The sequence below is a fragment of the Salvelinus sp. IW2-2015 genome, linkage group LG14 (genome assembly GCF_002910315.2).
Source record: "Salvelinus sp. IW2-2015 linkage group LG14, ASM291031v2, whole genome shotgun sequence".
NCBI classification, from domain to species: Eukaryota; Metazoa; Chordata; class Actinopteri; order Salmoniformes; family Salmonidae; genus Salvelinus; species Salvelinus sp. IW2-2015.
The window spans coordinates 36115207-36142019 of NC_036854.1; the positions used below are offsets into that span (position 1 = coordinate 36115207).

Below are 26813 nucleotides of genomic sequence, written 5' to 3' on the forward strand. Positions count from 1 at the left end.
CCACAATTGTATTATGAAAATAAAATTGATTATTACCTGCCACAGCCAAGTGACTGTCCTGACCCTGTATTTTAGAGGGAAAAGTACAAGACATTATCAGGACAACTGAATGCTTTTAGAGGATTAAAGACGGCATCAATAACAACAAGTCTCTTCTCCTTTCCTCTCTGTCAGAAACTGATGCAGCGGATCCAGAACCCTGAGTACTCCACCACCATGGACGTGGCGCCAGTGATCCTGGCGGCCCATAGGAACAAACTATGAGATACTGACCATGTGCTGAAGCAGGATATCTCCTGCCCAGGCCTCACGTTGGGCTCAGAGATGTCGGTACCACGCTGAGAATCTACCCTCGCGGGAGTGGCTCCTAGGGCGGTCTACTTACTGGTGTGCCGTCAGCTTGGCTTGGTTGCGGATTTGCTGCTGCGACGGTGTACTGTCTCTGTAAAAAATGCCAAGAACAAGAAGGACAGCCTCACGGCACTCCAGGTAAGATCCTGTAGAACACACACACACCACAACACACACACACACACACACACACACACACACACACACACACAACACACACACACACAAAACACACACACAACACACCACACACACACACACACACACACACCACCCACTCTCCTCTCTCTCTCTTTCTCTGGAAGGATTGAATAGCCAAGTAAGTATTCACTACATACATCCCCCAACATACATCATCTCCCTTTTCAGGGTTGACTGGCTGCATCTGAAATGGCGCCCTATTCTCTATGCAGTGCACTACTTTTGACCAGGGCCCATAGGACTCCCCTATATAGTAGTGCACTATATAAGGAACAGCGTGCCATTTAGGCAGGGTTAGCCTCTAGTTGCACAGGTGACATGTTGGTAGAAATTAGGTAAAACGGATTTCAGTTTCCCTGCAATAAAATCGCCGGCCACTAGTAGGTCCTTCCCCAAAGATTATCCAACTTTAATAAACACTGGGAGGTAAGGACTACAGCAGTGGTGTAGCCTACAGGCAATATGGATATCATGTATTATTGATATCTAGGCTACATAGCACAATGATGTGAATCACACTGCTGCTCTCTCATTCAGCTATTTGCACCTTACGAATTGTGGATGTTGTGAATGTGGATGGCTGTTCACAGATGTACACAGAGTGTACAAAACATGAGTAACACCTTCCAAATATTGAGTTTCTACCCCTTTTGCCCTCAGAACAGTCTCAATTCATCAGGGCATGAACTCTACAAGGTGTCAAAAGCAATCCACTGGGATGCTGGCCCATGTTGACTCCAATGCTTCCCACAGTTGTTTCAAGTTGACTGGATGTCCTTTGGGTGGTGGACCATTCTTGATACACACGGGAAACTGTTGAGCGCAAAAAACCCAGCAGCATTGCAGTTCTTGACGCACTCAAACCGTTGCTCCTGGCATCTACTACCATACCCTGTTCAAAGGCACTTAAATACAGTATTTTGTCTTGCCGATTCACCCTCTGAATGGCACACATACACAATCCATGTCTCAATTGTCTCAAGGCTTAAAAATGCTTTAACCTGTCTCATCCCCTTCATCTACACGGATTAAAGTAGATTTAAGTGATATCAATAAGGGATCATGGCTTTCACCTGGATTCACCTGGTCAGTCTATGTCATGGAAAGACCAGGTGTTCTTAATGTTTTGTACACTCAGTGTATGTGTATTTGAACCTAATAATAGTCGAATTGAAGAAGTTTTAGATGCCTATCAATCGTTGTTTTTGCGACTGGGGGTGTATCCATTAAGGAAACCGTTTACTGTTGAAGAACCAAACAGAAGAAAACAGATAAAAATGTGAGTTTATTTTGGACAAATTCAGGTACGTCTCACCCCTTTTCATTCCGTTCACTTACGTTTAAGAAATGTTTTGCAACAGAATTGGCGTAATGAATATGCCCCTTTGGACAGCCAGAATAAAATGCGCTCTTGCAATAGCCGCATAGTGCGGATCCCAGCCTATGGAATAAAAGTTCCTCCCTTCTAAACTCCACCTTGGTATTGTGCTCCATACTGTCAAAAACAGGTTTAATTTAAGAAGACCACGAGTGGAGCTTTTATTCCTCAATCAAGACACATGCTCAAACTCGCAGACTTTTGATAGACTTAGACAGCTGCAAATTATCAAGATATCAAAGTGTCACCAACAAACATGTAAACCTCTGTATTCAAGGCATGCCATTCCGAGAGCAGCATTTATTTTTCAACTCAAATCAATGAGCCCAATCTCTCTTCCATGACAACAAAATCATAAACAACAAGGTAGGCTAATTAGTTCTTACTTTTAGGGTTACACTCAGGTTAAACAATTTGGCTTATCTATATTTCCATATTTCCAAGTCTTACTTTTGAAGATCAATGGGTATTAAATGAATTGGAATGACTGGAAATCTGACAGATTGTTTTTTTATTTTAATAAAACCTAATCGTATTATTATCTGTAGTAGAGAGCAATGGGTTAGAAGAAGCCTACATAACCAAACCTTAAAGTAAAATGCAACATCCATTTATGGCCAGCTACGTAAACTCTAACATTGATTTATCCTGCAATGGATGTCGTTCAATTGGTAATATTCATTTTTGTCTTCTTCTAATGCCTTTTAAACAGGTTGACATTTATTGGGATGAGTCTTGTCCTTGATTTAGAACCGAGAAGTTTCCTCTAGATGGGCCAGCAGCAGAGTCAAAATTGCCAATATTGTAAAAATGTATGAAAACAAAATGTTGCTTTTTGGTCTTATTTTAAGGTAGGGTAAGGCATTATGGGTTGGCAGTGTGGTTAATGTTAGAGTTAAGGTTAGGTTTAAAACTCTGCAGAGCTGCCTCCAGAACAAGATTACCGTAATTATGAAAAATGCTACTTTGCGCCTCTTAAAGGGAATATAATCTAGAAGTAACTGAAAGTAATCAGATTATATTACTGAGTTTGGGTAATCCAAAAGTTATGTTACTGATTACACTTTTGGACAGGTAACTAGTAACTGTAATGGACTGCATTTAGAAAGTAACCTACCCAACCCTCCATTTTGGACACAATGACTGACTCCACTGACCAGAGCTGGATGACTTGTCTTACACAGACATTAGGAAAAACTTAGCACTCTTATCTTTGAAGCAATAGGACAATTTCTGGGTTTCTGTTTAGAAGTATTAGCAGGAATCAATGCTATGTTCTGCTTGGTGTTTATATTCTAACTGTATGACAGAAGCCTCCCACACAGCCCACTGTGAATCAGCACACAGATCACAACAGCATGTCGATGGGAATAAGTTTTAAATAGATACAGAACAAGGAACAAGGAGTTTTAAATAGGTACAGAACAAGGAACAAGAAGTCAAATGATGTAAACTTTTAGAAACAGCTTTGTGACTCTCTTGTCTTCTCTCTCTCTCTCTCTCTCTCTCTCTGTCTCTCTCTCTCTCTCTCTCTCTCTCTCTCTCTCTCTCTCTCTCTCTCTCTCTCTCTCTCTCTCTCTCTCTCTCTCTGTCTCTCTCTCCCTTCCTCTATCTCCCCCTCCCTCCCTCCCTCCCTCCACCTACTCTTCCCTCCCTCTTGCTTTCTTTCTCCCTGTCTCCTTCCTTTCTCCTTATCTTCATCTTTCATTCCCTTCCTACCTCCTTCTCCCACAACTCTCTCCCTCCTTACTTCAACCTCCTCTCACCGCCCTCCCTCCCTGGCTCCCCTACCAACCCCCCAGGTTTCGTCTGGACATCTACAGGTGCCTGGCCAGCCCGTCTCTGATTATGCTGACCGAGGAGGACCCCATCCTCAGGGCCTTTGAGCTGAGTGCAGACCTCAGGGAGCTCAGCCTGGTCGAGGTGGAGTTCAGGTACGCCACACACACACACAGACACACACACACACACACACACACACACACACACAAACATCAGGTGAGTTCAGGTGAGAGCTTCTAGCAGGACACTCAAAGGCAGGGATCATCAACTTAAAATAATATATATATATATATCTTAATCGGATGGTCGGGAGGCCGCAAGAAGATAATAAACAGATAAACAGATAATATTTTATTTCAAACCTTCCTTACATTTGTATACAAACACATGCAAGTCTCTCTATTGTGCGTGAGAATAAATTGAAACAGATTTCCAAAATTAAAATCACTTGGAGCTGGTTTCCTGGTGTTTTTTACAGTCTTTTATGTCCAACAATGAAGATTGGGGGGGTTGCCAGTTGGGGAACCCTGCTCAAAGGCTTCCTTCCATCAGTGGTGTAAAGTACTTAAGTAAAAATACTTTAAAGTAAGTACTACTTAAGTAGTTTTTGGGGTATCTGTACTTTACTATTTATATTTTTGACATCTTTGACTTTTAATTCACTACATTCCTATAGAAAATAATGTACTTTTTACTCCATACTCCATCCCTGACTCCGAAAAGTACTCGTTACATTTTGAATGCTTAGCAGGACAGGAAAATGGTACAATCCACGCACTTATAACATCCCTGGTCATCCCGACTGCTTCTGATCTGGCGGACTTTGTAAATGATGCTGGAGTGTGTCCCTGGCTACCAGTAAATAAATATGTGCCGTCTGGTTTGCTTAATATAAGGATACTTTTGATACTTCAGTATTTTTAAAACCAAACACCTTTAGACTTTTACTGAAGTAGTATATTACTGGGTGAGTATGATAGTTGTGTACTTTTTCCACCACTGCCTTCTATAGCCTTCTATAAGGGCTGTGTTTCTGTCCTATGACTGGTTTATGGCTGGATGTATGGGTATAAGGGATCTTTCAGATTCCACTCTGCATAGCTACTAGTTTCTCAATTAACTGAAGCTAAAAGACTGACAGGTGTTACTGATTGGACTATCCTGGCTAAATAAATTCAATGAAATTATATTACTTAAAGCTGGAATACGTAAAGGGGGAAACAGCGCCACTGTTCACACGAGCACCTTTGTTATTGTTTTTGTTTTGTTAATGAAACGGAGGAGAGGAGCATCCAGCGTTGTGCTAAAAAAAGTCACACCTGCAATGACGTCAGAGGGGGAAAATGTATTTGTTGTTTGCAGTAACTTCTTTGTTTTTGTAATATCCAAAACGGACATAGCAGTTTCGCAGCTACGAATTTCAGCTTTCAGCCGTTTTGCTCATTCTGTGTGTCTTTGACACCCACTCTTCCTCCTTTTCTTCCTGTTCTTCCTCTTCATCATCGTCAAATAAAATAAAATAAAATGTATTTCTTACATCAGCTGATATCTCAAAGTGCTGTACAGAAACTCAGCCTAAAACCCCAAACAGCATGCAATGCTGCACCTCAGGAGTGAATGTCAGTTGGCTTTTCATAGCCGATCATTCAGAGTATCTCTACTGCTCCTGCTGTCTCTAGAGAGTTGAAAACAACAGGTCTGGGACAGGTAGCACGTCCGGTGAACAGGTAAGGGTTCCATTGCCGCAGGCAGAACAGTTGAAACTGGAGCAGCAGCACGGCCAGGTGGACTGGGGACAGCAAGGAGTCATCAGGCCAGGTAGTCCTGAGGCATGGTCCTAGGGCTCAGGTCCTCCGAGAGAGAGAAAGAAAGAAAGAATTAGAGAGAGCATACTTAAATTCACACAGGACACCGGATAAGACAGGAGAAATACTCCAGATATAACAGACTGACCCTAACCCCCCGACACATAAACTACTGCAGCATAAATACTGGAGGCTGAGACAAGAGGGGTCGGGAGACACTGAGGCCCCGTCCGACGATACCCCCAGACAGGGCCAAACAGGCAGGATATAACCCCACCCACTTTGCCAAGCACAGCCCCCACACCACTAGAGGGATATCTTGAACCACCAACTTGCCATCCTGAGACAAGGCCGAGTATAGCCCACAAAGATCTCCGCCACAGCACAACCCAAGGGGGGGCGCCAACCCAGACAGGAAGATCACGTCAGTGACTCAACCCACTCAAGTGACGCACCCCTCCTAGGGACGGCATGGAAGAGCACCAGTAAGCCAGTGACTCAGCCCCTGTAATAGGGTTAGAGGCAGAGAATCCCAGTGGAGAGAGGGGAACCGGCCAGGCAGAGACAGCAAGGGTGGTTCGTTGCTCCAGTGCCTTTCCATTCACCTTCACACTCCTGGGCCAGACTACACTCAATCATAGGACATACTGAAGAGATGAGTCTTCAATAAAGACTTAAAAGTTGAGACCGAGTCTGCGTCTCTCACATGGGTAGCTAGACCATTCCAGAGAAATAGAGCTCTATAGGGGAGAGCCCTGCCTCCAGCTGTTTGCTTAGAAATTCTAAGGACAGTTAAGAGGCCTGCGTCTTGTGACCGTCGCGTACGTGTAGGTATGTACGGCAGGACCAAACCGGAAAGATAGGTAGGAGCAAGCCCATGTAATGCTTTGTAGGTTAGCAGTAAAACCTTGAAATCAGCCCTTGCCTTAACAGGAAGCCAGTGTAGGGAGGCTAGGACTGGAGTAATATGATCAAATGTTTATTTCTAGTCAAGATTCTAGCAGCCGTGTTTAGCACTAACTGAAGTTTATTTAGTGCTTTATCCGGGTAGCCGGAAAGTAGAGCATTGCAGTAGTCTAACCTAGAAGTGACAAAAGCATGGATTAATTTTTCTGCATCATTTATGGACAGAAAGTTTCTGGTTTTTGCAACGTTACGTAGATGGAAAAAGCTGTCCTTGAAACAGTCTTGATATGTTCGTCAATAGAGAGATCAGGGTCCAGAGTAACGCCGAGGTCATTCACAGTTTTATTTGAGACGACTGTACAACCATCAAGATTAATTGTCAGATTCAACAGAATATCTCTTTGTTTCTTGGGACCTAGAACAAGCATCTCTGTTTTGTCCGAGTTTAAAATTAGAACATTTGCAGCCGTCCACTTCCTTATGTCTGAAACACAGGCTTCCAGCGAGGGCAATTTTGGGGCTTCACCATGTTTCATCAAAATGTACAGCTGTGTGTCATCTTCATAGCAGTGAAAGTTAACATTATGTTTACGAATGACATCACCAAGAGGTAAAATATATAGTGAAAACAATAGTGGTCCTAAAACGGAAACTTGAGGAACACTGAAATGTACAGTTGATTTGTCAGAGGACAAACCATCCACAGAGACAAACTGATATCTTTCCAACAGATAAGATCTAAACCAGGCCAGAACTTGTCCATGTAGACCAATTTGGGTTTCCAATCTCCAAAAGAATATGGTGATCGATGGTATCAAAAGCTGCACTAAGGTCTAGGAGCACGAGGACAGATGCAGAGCCTCGGTCTGACGCCATTAAAAGGTCATTTACCACCTTCACAAGTGCAGTCTCAGTGCTATGATGGGGTCTAAAACCAGACTGAAGCATTTCGTATACATTGTTTGTCTTCAGGAAGGCAGTGAGTTGCTGCGCAACAGCTTTTTCTAACATTTTTGAGAGGAATGGAAGATTCGATATAGGCCGATAGTTTTTTATATTTTCTGGGTCAAGGTTTGGCTTTTTCAAGAGAGGCTTTATTACTGCCACTTTTAGTGAGTTTGGTACACTTCCGGTGGATAGAGAGCCGTTTATTATGTTCAACATAGGAGGGCCAAGCACAGGAAGCAGCTCTTTCAGTAGTTTAATTGGAACTACTGAAAGAGCTGCTATGTCTTCCTCCTCTTCTCTCATCTCCTCCTCCCTTCTCCTTCCCACTCCTCATCCTCTTCCCCCTCTCCTCACCTCTCCTCCTCCTCTTCCCGCTCTCCTCTTTCCCCTCTCCTCTTGCCCTTCTCCTCTCTTCTTCCCCCTCTCCTCTCCTCTTTTCCCCTCCTCCCTCTCCACCTCTGCTCTCCTCTTCCCCCTCTTCCCCTCTCCTCTTCCCCCTCTCCCCTCCTCTTCCCCCTCTCCCTCTCCCCTCCTTTTCCCCTCTGCTCTCCTCTGCTCTCCTCTTCCCACTTTCCTCTCCTCTCCTCTTCATGGTTCCAGGAATGACTATGAGGAGTTAGCTAAGCAGTGTAAGATGTTTGCTAAGGACCTCCTGGCCCAGGCAAGTACTGTAACTCCAGGGAGCTGGAGGTGATCCTCAACCACACGGCCAACGAAGTCACGGTGGACAAGAGAGGCCTGATGGAGGAACGCATGAACCTCAGCCGGCTCAAACTAGCTATCAAGTACAACCAGAAAGAGGTGAGACTCAAAATAACTGGCCATCAAGTACCAGTATGTTCAGGTAATTCTTCTAAAGTTTTCCAGAAATCCTTCCTTGGAAGATTCCCAGACCTGGGAATTTTGCAACCCTAGGTATTTGGTATTTTATTAGGATCCCCATAAACTGTTGCAAAAGCAGCAGCTATTCTTCCTGGGGTCCACACAAAACATGAAACATTACATAATACAGAACATTAATAGACAACAGCAGCTCAAGGACAGATATGTAGGCACACGTAGCCTACATATCAATACATACACACACTATCTAGGTCAAATAGGGGAGAGGCGTTGTGCCGTGAGGGGTTGCTTCATATGTTTTTTGAAACCAGGTTTGCTGTTTATTTGAGCAATATGAGATGGAACGGAGTTAATGGCTCTATATAATACTGTACGCTTTCTTGAATTTGTTCTGGATTTAGGTACTGTGAAAAGACCCCTAGTGGCATGTCTGGTGGGGTAAGTGTGTGTCAGAGCTGTGTGTTAGTTGACTATGCAAAAAATTTGGATTTTCAACACATTAATGTTCCTTATAAAAAGAAGAAGTGATCCAGTCATTCTCTCCTCAACTCTTAGCCAAGAGAGACTGGCATGTTTAGTATTTATACCAGCCCTCTTATTACAACGAAGAGCAAGACGTGCCGCTCGGTTCTGGGCCAGCTGCAGCTTAACTAGGTCTTTCCTTACAGCACTCAACCACACGACTGGACAATAATCAAGATAAGACAAAAGTGTGGTGTCAAAAAGCAGAGCATCTCATTATTACAGGCATACCTCTCCCCATCTTTACAACCATTGAATCTAAATGTTTTGACCATGACAGTTTACAATCTAAGGTAACGCCATGTAATTTATTCTCCTCAGCTTGTTCAACAGCCACATCATTCATTACCAGATTCAGCTGAGGTCTAGAACTTAGGGAAAGATTCGTACCAAATACAATGCTCTTAGTTTTAGAGATGTTCAGGACCAGTGTATTACTGGCCACACATTCCAAAACAGACTGCAACTCTTTATTAAGGGTTTCAGTGCCTTCATTAGCTGTGGTTGCTGATGCGTATATGGTTGAATCATCAACATACATGGATACACATGCTTTGTTTAATGCCAGTGGCAGGTCATTGGTAAAAATAGAAAAGAGTAGAGGACATAGAGAGCTGCCCTGCGGTACACCACACTTTACATGTTTGACATTAGAGTAGCTTCCATTAAAGAAAACCCTTTGAGTTCTATTAGATAGATAGCTCTGAATCCACGATATGGCACATACATTTTTTCAAGAACAGGTTATGGTCAATAATATCAAAGGCTGCACTGAAATCTAACAGTATAGCTCCCACAATCTTCTTATTACAAATTTCTTTACACCAATCATCAGTCATTTGTGTCAGTGCAGTACATGTTGAGTGCCCTTCTCTATAAGCATGCTGAAAGTCTGTGGTTTGTTTTGTTGACAGAGAAATAGCAAACACAATTTTTTCCAACAGTGTTAAGAGCTGGCAGCAAGCTTATTGGTCTGCTGTTAGAACCAGCAAAGGCCGCTTTACCACTTTTGGGTAGTGGAATTACTTTGGCTTCCCTCCAGGCCTGAGGACAAAGACTTTCCTCTAGGCTCAGATTAAAGATATGACAGATAGGAGTGGCTATAGAGTCAGCTACCATCCTCAGTAGCTTTCCATCTAAGTTGTCAATGCCAGGAGGCTTGTCATTATTGATCGATTACAAAAAAAAATCCAACTCTCCCACACTATCTTGACAAAATTCAAATTTACAATGCTTTTCTTTCATTATTAGTTTTTTATGCATGAGTACAATGGCCCACTGTTCGTTGTTGGCATTTCCTGTATTGTGATCACTGCATCCAATAGGTACGGATACAGCTTTAGAACAAGGTTCTACAGTATTAGTAAAAATGTGAATCGATGTGGCCTCCTGAGTGGTGCAGTGGCCTAAGGTACTGCATCGCAGTTGCTAGCTGTGCTGCTAGAGATTCTGGTTCGAGTCCAGGCTCTGTCACTGCCGACCGGGAGACCCATGGGGCGGTGCACAATTGGCCCAGCGTCGACTGGGTTAGGGGAGGGTTTGGCTGGCAGGGATGTTCTTGTTCCATCGTGCTTTAGCGACTCCTGTGGTGGGCCGGGTGTAATGCACGCTGACACGTTCGCCAAGTGTACACAGTGGTGCGGCTGGCTTCCCGGGTTAAACGGGCATTGTGTCAAGAAGCAGTGCGGCTTGGTGGGGTCATGTTTAGGAGGATGCATGGCTCTCGACCTTATTCTCTCCCAAGTTCGTACGGGAGTTGCAGCGATGAGACAAGACTGCAACTACCAATTGGTTACCATGAAATTTGGGAGAAAAAGGGAAAAAATAAATACAAATAAAATAAAATGTGATTGATATTGTCACGATCGTGTGGAAGAGATTCGGACCAAAACGCAGCATGAGGAAAATAAGCCATCTTCTTTTAATAAATGAACGAAGATGAACATGAAACGAAAACACTATACAAACAAACAAAAAAACAACAAATGATCGTGAAGCTAAATAACGCAAGTGCACAGACAAGCAACAAACGTTAAACAAGACAACTACCCACAAAAGCCTACTGCCTATGGCTACCTTAAATATGGCTCCCAATCAGAGACAAATGAATGACAGCTGTCTCTGATTGAGACCCAATCTAGGCAGCCATAGACATAACTAGACAACCTCACAATTATCTATCCCATACACAATACAACACCCATAGACTAAACAAAACACACACAACATACAATGCCCACCCCAACTCACGCCCTGACCAACTAAACATAATCAAAATAACATAAAAATAGGTCAGGAACGTGACAGATATATTATGTGGATGATCTTGTTCCTGTAGTGTTTGTAAACACCATGGTAGGTTGATTAATAACCTGAACCAGATTACAGGCACTGGTTACAGTGAGAAGCTTCCAGCTTGATGAAAACCAGTCAATATTTAGGTTCCCAAGAAAGTAGACCTCTCTTTTTACATCACATACACTTTCAAGCATTTCACACATATTATTTAGATACTGACAGCTTGATGAAAACCAGTCAATATTCAGGTTCCCAAGAAAGTAGACCTCTCTTTTTACATCACATACACTATCAAGCATTTCACACATATTATTTAGATACTGACCGTTAGCACTTGGTGGCCTATAGAATCTCCGCTAAAGAAAGAGTTTTAGATGTGCCAAGTGAACCTGCAACCACAACGCGTCAATAACACTTGACATAAGAGGCTCATAGTGTCCATCATATAGAAGCAGAAAGAGATGAGGGAGGGAGGGACCACTCCCTCAAATGCATTAGCATACAGCGCTAGGCTAAACAAATAAAAAATGATGAATAGGTGGAAATCGTTGACAGTTGAAAGCACTGTTTTTATAGCAGGCATCATTTATATTTCTATATATACAGAACATACATCATGTGAACAGTTTGGGCTGTTTTATTGTAGCCTACACAGACAATAGCAGACTGCTAGTTGTAGCCTACACAGACAATAGCAGACTGCTAGGTAAAGAGGGTGATTATAGTGAATTATGAATGACTATTCATCATACATAAAACGGGAAGTCCACAACATCTGTTTTTCCTGTAGTTGTCTGGTGGAAATATGACCCTGATTTAGCTATGGTCTCTCCAGGCTACATCCAACCGAGGACAGGACCAGCTCAGACCAGAGCAGAGACAGAGAGGCAGAGACAGACTGTTATGAGGGTGGATGTTTGAAGCTGTTCTTTTATTTATAACTGTGCTTGCTCAGCCTGGCAGGTTGTGTTTGGATTTATATTTTATATCACAGTGAGGCTCGAGCATGCTGCTACCATTCTGTCTCACATTGATAAATTATGCTAATAAGAGCTCCTCTAGTACCAGAACCTGGAAGAGAGAAAGAAAGAGGGATAGAGAAAGAAAGAGAGAGAGAGAGAGGGAGAGAGAGAACTTGTGCAGCAGAGCCCTAAACACTTTCTCTTCATAGCCTTGATGAATCTGTGTTTGATAAACATGCCTCCTATTTCTGTTTTGTGTCAGTGGTGGTATGTGATCACAGAGGATAACATTAGTACCGTTTGTTATGACTGGGAACAAACCATAAAGATGGGATCATGTACAGTTTTCCACAGAAAACAAATCCAAGGCAAGACACGTGATAAGCAAGCACACTGTTGACAATGTGCATGTACCGTATTCTGGAATGAATTACCATTCTGAATAACCCTTTACTTCTTCTCTCTTTGTTTCCCTGTTGACTCCTACATCTCCATCCACATCATTGTTCTGTGGCGCCTCCTACTGTCCCTGCATGGCACCACCTCCTCCCCACCCCCTCCAGTTTGTGGCCCAGTCCAACTGCCAGCAGTTCCTCAACACCGTCTGGTTCGGCGAGACGGCCAGCTACCGGCGTAAACACACGTGTCTGAAGATGTCCACGGTACTGAGCGTGGCGGTGCTGTGGCCGCTGCTCTCCCTGTGCTACCTAGTGGTGCCGCGCTCCCGCGTGGGCCATATCATCCACACGCCCTTTGTCAAGTTCATCATACACAGTGCCTCCTACTTCACCTTCCTCCTGCTCATCAACCTGTACTCTCTGGTGTATAACGAGGGCAAGAAGAACACCATGGGTCCTGCCCTGGAGATGATCGACTACCTGCTCATACTCTGGATCATAGGTGAGACGTCCTTCCATCTCCTCTCCCCTCCTCTTCTCCTGCCCTCTCCCCTTCTTCCCTCTCATCTCCCCTCCTCTAGTGTCCTCTCCCCTTCCCTCCCCTCCGCTCCTGTCCCCTCCCCTCCCCTCCTCTCATGTCCTCCTCCATTTCTCTACTCCCTCCCCTCCTCCCTTCCCTCCTTCGCACTCCCCCTTCCTCCCCGTCTCCTCTCCCCTCTTCTCCTCTCCTCTCCCCCCTCTTCTCCTGGCCTGGCCCTGTCCCTCCTCTCCCTGGCCGTTGTCCCCGTCCTCTCCTTGCCCCTCCTTCCTCTCCTGTCCTTCCTCTCCACTCCTATCCGTCCAGTCCTTCTCCCCTCTTCGGTCCTCTCCCCTCCTCGTCCTGGCCTGGCCTGTCCTCTCCTCTCCTGTCCTGTCCTCTCACCTCCTATCCTGTCTAGTCCTCTCCTGTCCCCTCCTCTCCTCTCCTGTCCTGTCCTCTCACCTCCTATCCTGTCCAGTCCTCTCCTGTCCTGTCCCTGGATCATCATTTTAAATATACAGTGGGGTCTGAAATTATTGACACCCTTGATAAAGATGAGCAATAATGACTGTATAAAATAAATAATACAACTTTTTTTCCAAAAGGTAAGGGTCAAAAAGAGTCTTATAAATAAAGTGGTCAAATGTTTGGCAGTTCGTCCAATATTCCTGTCACGCAATGACTACATCAAGCTTGTGACTGCTTTTGTCAGTTCGTTTTGGTTGTGTTTCAGATGATTTTGTGCGCAATAAAAATGAATGGTGAATAATGTATTATGTCATTCTGGAGTCACTTCTATTGTAAATAAGAATATAATATGTTTCTAAAGACTTCTACATGAAGGTGGATGCTACCATGATTACAGATAATCCTGAATGAATCGTCAATAATTTTGAGTGAGAAAGTTACAGAGGGTCAAAGATCAAACCCCCAAGACTTGCTTACCTCTCACCATTACCAATAACAGGGGAGGTTAGCATTTTTGGGGGGTTATGATCTTTGACCCTCTGTAACTTTCTGTGTCATTATGACTCCGTAATGACCCAATACATTATTTACCACTCATTAGTATTGGCCACAATATGATCTGAAACACAACCAAAACGAACTGAAAATGCATCCAACAAGCTTGATGTGGTCATTGCATTATAAGAATATGGGACCAAATACTAAACTCTTGGTGTCACGATCGTGTGGAGAGACGGACCAAGGCGCAGCGTGATATTGATACATCTTCTCTTTATTAATGAAGATGAATGAACACGACACACTATAACAAACTAACAAAAAACGACCGTGAAGCTAAATAACGTAAGTGCACAGACAAGCAACAAACGTTCTACATAGACAATTACCCACAAACACCTAAAGCCTATGGCTACCTTAAATATGGCTCCCAATCAGAGACAACAATAACCAGCTGTCTCTGATTGAGAACCAAATCAGGCAACCATAGACTTTCCTAAACAACTACACTCAACCATAGACAATCCTAGACACATACACTCAACACAAACCCATACACTAAAACCAACACCCCCTATACCATATAAACACCCAAAACACAAACATACCCCATGTCACACCCTGACCTAACTAAAATAATAAAGAAAACAAATAATACTAAGGCCAGGGCGTGACACTTGGCTACTTTATTTATACAAATCTTTAGGGGTGTCAATAATTTTGACCCTTACCTTTTTGAGAAGAAAAGTATTACTTGTTAAACAAAATCTCTTTCTCTGAGCAATTGTATTAGTATATAATAAAATAATGTCACATTTTTTGGAGCATAAAATAAGGTCCGTTTTTTAATTATTTATTTAAAACAGTCATTTTTGCTCATCTGTATGAAGGGTGCAATCATTTTGGACCACATTGTATTTTTGGGGGGTGTATTTTCATCTTATTGTGACAGACATAGATGAGGGGTAACGTGTATGTGCTGCGGCCAACAGTGTTACCTGCTAGCCTCAGGCACAGGTAAGAGATCATTTACAGTGCCATCAGAAAGTACTCACACACCTTTTACATATTTTGTTGTTACATTTGTTACAGTCTGAATTTGAGATTGTTCTCTCACTGGCCTACACACAATACCTCATAATGTCAAAGTGGAAATATATTTTTCAGCATTTTAAAAAATGTATAAAAAAATTGAAATCTTAAATGCTTTTGTTATGGCAAGCCTAAATAAGTTCAGTAGTTAAAATTTGATTAACAAGTCACATAATAAGTTGCATAGACTCACCCTGTGTATAATAATAAATAAAGGTAAAAAACATTTTTTTTAAATAAAATGTATTTATATAGCCCTTCTTACATCAGCTGATATCTCAAAGTGCTGTACAGAAACCCAGCCTAAAACCCCAAACAGCAAGCAATGCAGGTGTAGAAGCACGGTGGCTAGGAAAAACTCCCTAGGCCAAAACCTAGGAAGAAACCTAGAGAGGAACCAGGCTATGAGGGGTGGCCAGTCCTCTTCTGGCTGTTCAAATGGTCATAAATGACCAGCATGGTCAAATAATAATAATCACAGTAGTTGTCGAGGGTGCAACACGTCAGCACCTCAAATTTACATTTTTTTATTGTGTTTAACATGATTTTTGAATGTCTAACTCATCTCTGTACCCCACACAAACAATTGGCTGTAAGGTCCCTCAGTCGAGTAGTGAATTTCAAACACAGATTCAACCACAAAGACCAGGGAGGTTTTCCAATGCCTCTTGGTAGATGGGTAAAATAAAATAAAAGGCAGGTATTGAATATCCCTTTGAGCATGGTGAAGTTATTCATTACATTTTTGGAGGGTGTATCATTATACCCAATCACTACAATGATGCAGGTGTCCTTCCTAACTCAGTTGCTGGAGAGGAAGGAAACCACTCAGAGATTTCACCATGAGGCCAACGGTGACTTTAAAACAGTTACAGAGTTTAATGTCTGTGATGCGAGAAAACTGAGGATGGATCAACAACATTGTAGATACTCCACAATACTAAACTAATGGACAGAGTGAAAAGAAAAAAGCCTGTACAGAAAAAAAATATTCCAAAACTTGCGTCCTGTTTTGGCACTAAAGTAATACTGCAATAATGTGGCAAAGCAATTAACTTTTGTCCTGAATACAAAGTGTTATGTTTTGCGGCAAATCCAACATAAAACATCCTTGAGTACAACTCTTCATATTTTCAAGCATGGTGGGGGCTTCATCATATTATGGGTATGCTTGTAATCATTAAGGACTGGGGAGTTTTTCAGGATAAAAAAGAAACTGAATGGAACTAAGCACAGGCAAAATCCTAGAGGAAAACCTGGTTCAGTCTGCTTTCCACCAGACACTGGGAGATGAATTCACCTTTCAGCAGGACAATAACCTAAAACACAAGGCCAAATCTACACTGGAGTTGCTTACCAAGAAGACGGTGAATGTTCCTGAGTGGCTTAAATCTGCTTGAAAAATCTATGACATGACTTGAAAATGGTTGTCTAGCAATGATCAACAACCAATATGACAGAGTTTGAATAACTCTTTGAAGAATAATGAGCAACTATTGTACAATCCAGGTGTGCAAAGCTCTTAGAGATTTACCCAGAAAGACTCACAGCTGTAATTGCTGCCAATGGTGATTCTAATATGTAGAGACTCAGGAGTGTGAATACTTATGTAAATGATATATTTCTGGATTTAATTTTCAATACATTTGCAAACATTTCTAAAAGCATGTTTTCACTTTGTCAATATGGTGTATTATGTGTAGATGGGTGAGAAGAAATATACATTTTGAATTCAGGCTTTAATAACACAACAAAAGGTGAAATAAGTGAAGGGATATGAACACTTTCAGGAGGCACTGTATGTAACAGCATAAAAATACTGTTGATGTATGGCATTGGCTCAATTCCAGAAAAAAACTAAAGGTCAGTCCTCATTGGTGGAGTTCAGCAAGCAGGACTTCCTGACTTCTCATTGGGCTAAAACCAGACTTGAGTATAACTTCCTGTATCATTTCCTGCCCTCCTTCTGTGACAATAGAGTTTAGGGTCACACTGTCTTTGGTTAGTCCACAACAGATGCCCTGTAGAAGATAATTTAATCAAATTAAATAGTAGAGAATAGCAACGCAGTGTATTGATTAGCATAGACCAGACAAGACCAGACCAGACCAGATTAGAATATGCAGCTGTGCAGTGAGTATCCCAAGATGCAGCATGTCCTCTCTATACCACCCTTTCTGTGCTCTGGTACTGTAACAATCTGTAGCAGTCTGCTATCATGATAATGGTGCCTGAGGGGATGGCTGCCATTTTACGGGCTTCTAACCAACTTTTCTATTTTGTGTGTTTTTCTGCATTGTTTGAAACGTATTTTGTAAATAATGTTGCTACTACCGTCTCTTATGACCGAAAAGAGCTTCTGGACATCAGAACAGCGATTATGCACCTCGAACTGGACCAATTTTTTTTTTTTTATGAGCGACGCAAAGGATGGACTGCTTCTCCAAGACCAGGTCCAAATCCTCGTCATTCATGTGAAGGAAAGACGTTAATACAGGGGGCGGAGATCAGGGTCCTTTGTGAGAATTTGTCGGTGAGTGGGTAACCCACCTCTACCATCTGTTCTATTGGCCAACGGGAAATCACTGGAGAATAAACTTGATGATCCCCATTCGAGACTACCCTACCAACGGGACATTAAAAACTGTAATATCTTATGTTTCACCGAGTCATGGCTGAACGATGACACGGATAATATACAGTAGGCTGGCTTCTCCATGCATCGGCAGGACAGAGCAGCTACGTCTGGTAAGATGAAGGATGGGGGTGTGTGTCTATTTGTCAATAACAGCTGGGGTGCGATGTCTAATATTAAGAAAGTCTCGAGGTATTGCTCACCTGAGGTAGAATACCTCATGATAAGCTGTAGACCACACTATCTACCAAGAGTTTTCATCTATATTTTTCATAGCCGTCTACTTACCACCACAAACCGATGCTGGCACTAAGAACACACTCAACGAGCTGTAAAAGGCCATAAACAAACAAGAAAATGCTCATCCAGAAACGGTGCTCCTTGTGGCCTGGGAATTTAATGCAGGCGAACTTAAATACATTTTACCTCATTTCTACCAGCATGTCACATGTGCAAACAGAGGAAAAAAACTCTAGACCACCTTTACTCCACACACAGAGATGCATACAAAGCTCTCCCTCGCTCTCCATTTGGCAAATCTGACCATAATTATATCCTCCTGATTCCTGCTTACAAGAAAAAATAAAGCAGGAAGTACCAGTGACTCGCTCAATACGGAAGTGGTCAGATGACGCGGATGCTACGCTACAGGACTGTTTTGATAGCACAGACTGAAATATGTTCCAGTATTCATCCAATGGCATTGAGGAGTATACCACCTAGTCACCGGCTTCATCAATAAGTGCATCGACAACGTCGTCCCCACAGTGACCGTACGTACATATCCCAACCAGAAGCCATGCATTACATGCAACATCTGCACCGAGCTAAAGGCTAGAGCTTATACGAAATCCCATTATGCCCTCAGACGAACCATCATACAGGACTAAGATTGAATCCTACTACACAGGCTCTGATGCTCATCGGGTGTGGCAGGGCGTGCAAACTATTACATACTACAAAGGGAACCCCAGCTGGGAGCTGCCCAGTGGCGCGAGCCTAGCAGACGGGCTAAATGCCTTTTATGCTTGCTACGAGGCAAGCAACACTGAAGCATACATGAGAGCACAACTGTGTGATCACGATCTCCGTAGCCGATGTGAGCAAGACCTTTAAACAGGTTAACATTCACAAGGCCGCAGGGCCAGACGGATTACCAGGACGTTTACTCAGAGCATGCACGGACCAACTGGCAAGTGTCTTCACTGCTGCTACTCGCTGTTCATTATCTATGCATAGTCACTTTGCCCCTACCTTCAGGTACAAATGATCTTGTCTAACCTGTACCCCCGAACATTGACTCAGTACCGGTAACCCCTGTATATAGCCTCGTTATTGTTACTTTATTGTGTTACTTTTAATTAAATTTTTTACTTTTGTTTATTTATTACTTTTTCTTAACTCTATTTCTTGGACTTTGTTGTTGGTTTTAAGGGCTTGTAAATAAGCATTTCACATTAAGGTCTACCCCTGCTGTATTCGGCGAATGTGACAAATAAAATGTTATTTGATTTGATATTCACACCACGCTGAATGATAGCTCTTTGGTCTCACACACACACACACACACACACACACACACACAGACACCACACACACACACACACACACACACACACACACACACACACACACACACCACACACACACACACACACACACACACACACACACCACACACACACACACACACACACACACACACACACACACACACACACAGATCAATGACACTGTAGAACTACTTATTGGTTTCTAGGACAGCCACCTTTCCTGTCCTCTCTGCTCCTCCCCATCCCTTGCCCTCTCCTCTCATCTTCGCTCTCTCCCCTCCCCTCCTTTTCCCTCCACTCCCCTCCTCTCTGCTCTGCTCCTCTCCTCTCATCTAATCTCCTCTTTTTTTCTCTCTTTCTACTTTCTCCGCTGCCCAAAAAACATGATCATCCAATCAGTGTAATGGCCTGTGTTCCCAAATTAGTCTCCTCTCTCTAGCATCCCTCTGCTCTCTGGAGAATCAGTCTGTTTCAATACCAGACACAGTAGAAAGAAAGAGAGAGAGAGAGGGGTAGAGGAGAAGAGAGAGGAGAGGAAAGGAGAGAGAGAAAGAGAGAGAGAGGGTAAAGAGATAGACAGAGGGAGACAGAGAGTGAGAGGTAGAGAGGGATATAATTGTTCTAGTATGTTCTGCAGTTGCTACGTGCTTGTTTCTTTTGATTCATTGCTCAAATTACTTTTCTAGACGGGAAATTAAATAAAGTACAGCACAGGTCCTATTGGCTCACGGATCATGTCAATAAACAATGTCTTGTCTATTATCTAGTTCATTGTGTAGCTTGGCAGTGAGCGAACACTACTCTACATGCCTTTCTGTCTGGAGAGGAATCTTGTTAGAGGCTGTGGGAGAGAGGAGTTTGGATACAGGTTTTAGGGGTTTGAGGACACAGAAATAGCCCACTAGAGGGAGGAATACTCCTTAACTAATACAACAAGACCAGCACATCCATCCATGTACAGTTTCCTGATACTTCTTTCCATGTAATCAAATCAGTTATTGATCAAAGTCGTTATTAAGATCGAGATCAATCTAATGAAAATCATCAACAGTTTTGACTATTAAAATGGCCATGGCGTAGGCATATGTAAATAAAGTATTGGATTGCAGTTCAATAACAGATAGTTGTTGCCTATTACTTATGTTTTTCTGCTATTCTGTTTCTGAAGACTTTTACTACTGTTGGTTCTTATTGCTGAAATTCTAAGGCGAATACTGGGTTTGTAGAATTTTTATTTGTCCTTTTAGTTCCAGATGTGTGTCTCCTTCCAGTGTCTAGGGAGCAGTTTTATTATATGGCCTCCTTTCATTTCCATTGTTCTGTCTCTCCATCCCTCCCCTCTCTCCATCCCTCTTTCTCTTTCCCCCATTCTGTTAATCCCAGGAGCCAGATGCCTCACGTTAATGCCAAAATCAGATATGTCAACTGCCAAATGCGCCAATTGCCAAATGATTTTGGGAACTTGGGCAGAAAAAGTTCACGTTGATCTACTGAGGCAAAAAGAGTACTGTCAGAGTTTAATTCAATAAGAGAAAAGCTGCGAGGGAGGGACAGAAAAGTAGCCTAATGTTTGGGAAAGATTTGGTGAAGTGGTAAATGTGGATGATAGCAGTGCCGGCTATATTACAGTATATGTAATATAATCACAAGGCAGGGACTTCAACTAGCCTATGGCACGTCAAGGGAACTGTACTGTTCAGATGAGTTAAATGGAATAGTAGTCTACCTCAAATCAAATCAAATTGTATTTATCACATACACATGGTTAGCAGATGTTTTTGCGAGTTTAGCGAAATGCTTGTGCTTCTACTTCCGACAATGCAGTAATATCTAACAAGTAATCTAACAATTTCACAACAACTATCTTATACACACAAATGTGAAGGGATGGAATAAGAATATGTACATAAAATATACGGATGAGCGATGGCCATGTGACATAGGCAAGTGGCCAGTGATTTGGGTCTGTATGTTGGCAGCAGCCAATTTATGTTAGTGATGGCTGTTTAACAGTCTGATGGCCTTGAGATAGAAGCTGTTTTTCAGTCCCAGCTTTGATGCACCTGTACTGACCTTCCCTTGTGGATGTTAGTGGGGTGAACAGGCTGTGGCTCAGGTGGTTGTTGTCCTTGATGATCTTTATGGCCTTCATGTGACATCAGGTGCTGTAGGTGTCCTGGAGGGCAGGTAGTTTGCACCTGGTGATGCGTTGGGCAGACTGCACTTTCCTCTGGAGAGCCTTGTGATTGAGGGCGGTGCAGTTGCCGTACCAGGCGGTGATACAGCCCAACAGGATGCTCTCGATTGTGCATCTGTAAAAGTTTGTGAGGGTTTTAGGTGACAAGGCAAATTTCTTCAGCCTCCTGAGGTTGAAGAGGCGCTGTTTCACCTTCTTCACCACGGTGTCTGTGTTGGTGGACCATTTCAGTTTGTCCGTGATGTGTACACCAAGGAACTTAAAACGTTACACCTTCTCCGCTACTGTCCCGTCGATGTGGATAGGGGGGATGCCCCTTCTGCTGTTTCCTGAAGTCCACGTTCATCTTCTTTGTTTTGTGACGTTGAGTGAGAGGTTGTTTTCCCAACAACACACTCCGAGTGCTCTCACCTCCTCCCTGTAGGCTGTCTCGTCATTGTTGATAATCAAGCCCACTACTGTTGTGTCGTCTGCAAACTTGATGATTGAGTTGGAGGCGTGCATGGCCACGCAGGAGGGGGCTGAGCACACACCCTTGTGGGCCCCAAGTGTTGAGGATCAGCGAAGTGGAGATGTTGTTTCCTATCTTCACCATCTGAGGGCGGCCCGTCAGAAAGTCCAGGACCTAATTGCGCAGGGCAGGTTGAGACCCAGTGCCTTAAGCTTGGAGGGTACTATGGTGATGAGCTTGGAGGGTACTATGGGTACTATGGTGTTGAATGCTGAGCTGTAGTCAATGAACAGCATTCTTACATAGGTATTCCTCTTGTCCAGATGGAATAGTGCATTGTGATTGCGATTGCATCGTCTGTGGACCTATTGGGGCGGTAAGCAAATTGGAGTGGGTCTAGGGTGTCAGGTAGGGTAGAGTTTATATGATCCTTAACTAGCCTCTCAAAGCACTTCATGATGACAGAGGTGAGTGCTACGGGGCGATAGTCATTTAGTTCAGTTATCTTTGTCTTCTTTGGTACAGGAACAATGGTGGCCATCTTGAAGCATGTAGAGACAGCAGACTGGGATAGGGAGCGATTGAATATGTCCGTAAACACACCAGCCAGCTGGTTTGCGCATGCTCTGAGGATGCGGCTAGGGATGCCGTCTGGGACAGCAGCCTTGCGAGGGTTAACATGTTTCAATGTCTTGCTCACTTCGGCCACAGAGAAGGAGAGAGGGGGGGCGCAGTCCTTGATAGCAGGCCGCGTCAGTGGCACTGAATAATCCTCAAAGCGGGCAAAGAAGGTGTTTAGTTTGTCTGGAAGCAAGACGTTGGTTTCCGTGACATGGCTGGTTTTAATTTTGTAGTCCATAATTGCCTGTAGACCCTGCCACATAAGTCTCATGTCTGGGCTGTTGAATTGAGACTCCATTTTGTCCCTATACCGACATTTCACTTGTTTGATTGCCTTGCGGAGGGAATAACGACACTGTTTATGATGGCCGTATTCCCCGACCTCTTTCCATAGTTGTATGCGGTGGTTCGCGCTTTCAGTTTTTCACGAATGCCGCCGTCTATCCACGGTTTCTGGTTGGGGTAGGTTTTAATAGTCACAGTGGGTACAACATCTCCAATGCACTTCCTTATAAACTCACTCACCGAGTCAGCATATAAATCGATGTTATTATCTGAGGCTTCCCGGAACATTTTCCAGTCCACGGAACACGGACCTGAAATTTGGACACTGACTTGTAGGCCTATAACATTTAGACTCTGGAACAGGAGTGGAGAAATATTATTTATTTATTTCAGCATCTTGAGGGAATGAATGCGTGGTTAGGGACCATCTGTAAAGGTGCAGTCTTAATCAGCATCATAAAAGCTGATAGTATTTCAACCACATAAAATATACATCCAAGCCAAACTTAATTTAACTTCCTTCAAACCAGTCAAACTGATGTCATTTGGAAATTTTGTATGTAAATTCTTTCCAGTTTTTTTTTTTTTTTTTACATTTTCTCCCTAAATGTATTTTCTGCATGAGAGAAAGAGGAAAGCCAAAACAAATGTTACAGATGACAACTACATTGTATGTACATTCTATCACTATATGCCGTTATTCTGGTGAGCAAGGGTTTATTTAGTCTTCCAGAGCAACAAGTAATGACTGAAGAAAAGTTGCATGTATCTAATTATAGGCAAGTTGACTAACTAAATGCCTACCAAAATTTTGCAAATTATAATCAGAAACATAGATCTATCTACAAGGCCTGTCAAAAATTCATTATCCCATATTTGACTGTACTGCACATGTTCTATTATTTCCTGGTTAGGGTTGGGTGTGTCCCTCAGATTTTCACTTTATCACATATAGTCAGGAGGTTGCGGATCGGTTTTTAGCAGTGGTGTAAAGTACTGAAGTAAAAATACTTTAAAGTACTACTTAAATCGTTTTGGGGGTATCTGTACAACTTTTACTTTTACTAAAGAAGATAATGTACTTTTTACTCCATACATTTTCCCTGACACCCAAAAGTACTTGTTACATTTTGACAGGAAAATGGTCCAGTTCACGTACTTATCAAGAGAACATGCTTGGTCATCCCTACTGCCTCTGATCTGGCGGAGTCACTAAACTCACTTTTACTTGAGTCATTTTCTATGAAGGTATCTTTACTTTTATTACAGTATGACTTTTGACTACTTTTTCCACCACTGGTTATTAGCAATTGTGGGCAAGTGTGGGTGAACAAACAGCTGTGTCTTTGTATGTGTGTGGTCAGATACAACCCGAACCAAAAAAGAAATCACCCAAACAAATTCTAATAAGCTGCAATGATTCCCTGACCAAAACAACGGACGTGTAAATTTGGTGTGAAAAATCCTGATACACCAGAAACCTGCATTCCCCTATTCATGTTCCTGACAGTGGGTCCCATTAAGACCCAGAAAGGGTTTGTAATACAAATGATTTCATTAACCCCCCCCCCACACACACACACACACACACACACACACACACACACACACACACACACACACACACACACACACACACACACACACACACATATACACACCCACACACACACACACATATATACACATATACACACACACACACACACACACACACACACACATACACACACACACACACACACACACACACACACACACACACACACACACACACACACACACANACACACACACACACACACACACACACACACACACACACACACACACACACACACACACACAAACACACACACGCAGGAGGATAATACTTCTAAACCCCACCTCACTGGATCGTAGAGATTACACACATAAATCCTGTGGTTTCTATTTCTCAGACTGACCATTCCCAGGAGCCTCTCTGTGGGATAACTTACGGCATTCCCTGTTGAATCTGGAAGTCATTGTAAAATGTCAAGAATGAGAACCTTGCGAGGTGAACACAAAATGCCTTTCCCATTCCTCTGTTAATTTTTCTGTTTGGTGAATTGAATATGGTCAATTCTACACAGTTTAGCGTGGAGCTGAGAGAAAATGTTGCAGTTTTAAAGGCCCAGTGCAGTCAAAATTCTGTTTTTCTTGTGTTTTATATGATATTGTACAAAAAACTAACACTGTAAAAGTGTGAAAACATTTTCTCAACTGAGACATGGAGTGTGCACTGTATGTGTGCCATTCAGAAGGTGAATTGGCATGACCTTTGACCTGGGTAGGTATGGTAGTAGGTGCCAGGTGCAGCAGTTTGTGTCAAGAACCACAATGCTTCCTGTGTGTATCAAGAATGGTCCAACACCCGAAGGACATCCAGGCAACTTAAAACAACTGTGGGAACCATTGGAGTCAACATGGGCCAGCATCCCTGTGGAATGCTTTTGACATCTTGTAGAGTCCATGTCCCGACGAATTGAGGCTGTTCTGAGGGTATAAGGGGGGGTGTCCTTAATGTTTTGTACAGTCAGTGTGTCTGTTTTATTGTCACATGCACCTGAGATGTTACAGATCTGCTGTATTGGAAGCACCACTCCCTTCTGCCCAGTTTCCCTGACGTTGCTATGGCAACCGAGCTGTTTTTACCATTCCTGTAACTGTCACTTCTGCGGAGAGATAGTTTTCTAAACTAAAACTCACAAAGAACTACAGAAGCATTAGGTTCTCGGTTTGATATGAGCGTTTGAACACCTGGGTCACCCGAGTCACCTGAGTCACCTGAGTCACCTGAGTCACCTGAGTCACCTGAGTCACCTGAGCCACCTGAGTCACCTGAGTCACCTGAGCCACCTGAGTAAGCTCCACTCATTACACTGGCGCAGTCGTAGCCTTGACCAAGACATTTCTTCACCAGTATCCCGCATACTTTTCTCTCAGTTACATTTTTTCAAGACCTTTTTCTAGTCACATTGCTGAAGCCCAGGATACAAAAACTTGGCTTCGTAGTATATATGGAAATTAAAAAGGTTTATGAATTACCTTTTGGATGGGTTACTGTCAAAATGATTTATTAAATAAATAAAAATTGACTGATATCAGGCGCATGGACCCCCCCCGCCTTGTGGAGGCTGTGGGAGTGTCCCGTACCCCAGTTTGAAAACCCCTGGTCTATGGTACTTTCCTTTCACTCTGTTTGGTGATGGTAAATTCTTTCCTTCCCTCTAGGGATGGTGTGGTCGGACGTGAAGCGTCTATGGTACGAGGGCTTGGAGGACTTCCTGGATGAGTCGAGGAATCAGCTGAGCTTTGTCATGAACTCTCTCTACCTGTCCACCTTCGCCCTCAAGATAGTGGCTCACAGCAAGGTGTGTCTGTGTGTGTCTGTGTCTATGTGTGCGTCTGTGTGTGTGTGTGTTTGTGTACTAACGTGATCTCCTCTGTGCCAGTTTAAGAACGTGGAGGACACAGAGAGGAAAAATTGGGATGCCTTCCACCCCATCCTTGTGGCTGAGGGGCTGTTTGCCTTCGCTAACGTCCTGAGCTACCTACGACTGTTCTTCATGTACACCACCAGCTCAATACTGGGCCCACTGCAGGTACACACACCAACTAACAGACGCACAAATACACACACTCACAGTGCATTAGCTATCACTTCTGCCACTAGCAGCAGAAGGAGCACAATCACCAACATCATCATTATATCATCACCTCACATGGAAACTATTCCCCTGGTGAACATCCCAATTAATAAAGATTCATTCTGCCATTGTTTTTCCTCCAAACTGTCCTCCGTCCTCAACACTGGGCCGAAAGTCTGTTTTGAATATTCGGCTGGAGTTCGTGTAGTGCCATAGAATAGGTGTCTCTCTTTATTTCTTTAGAGAAACCTTCAACCTCTCCCTCACTGTCTTAGCCTGCCAGCTAGGATGAAAGTCCCAGCTCTCTCCATTGTGTGTGTATTTCCTATTTTCCTATGGCCAGGAATCTCTTTTTCTCTATTCAATTTGGCTAGATTTATGGACATAAGGTAATATGGCAATTCATTATAATACAAGCAGTTATGAAT

General features: G+C 43.1%; 1 protein-coding gene across 1 annotated transcript in view; it reads left to right on the forward strand.

Annotated features, from left to right (window-relative positions):
- trpc1 (transient receptor potential cation channel, subfamily C, member 1) overlaps nt 1-26813 on the forward strand; it is a 34173-nt gene that overhangs the window by 3156 nt on the left and 4204 nt on the right. Inside the window, 9 exon segments of the mRNA XM_024000101.1 lie at nt 175-307; nt 413-477; nt 479-489; nt 3733-3864; nt 7972-8038; nt 8041-8172; nt 12560-12896; nt 25970-26109; nt 26191-26340. Of these exon segments, the coding sequence (XP_023855869.1) occupies nt 175-307; nt 413-477; nt 479-489; nt 3733-3864; nt 7972-8038; nt 8041-8172; nt 12560-12896; nt 25970-26109; nt 26191-26340 (1167 nt within the window).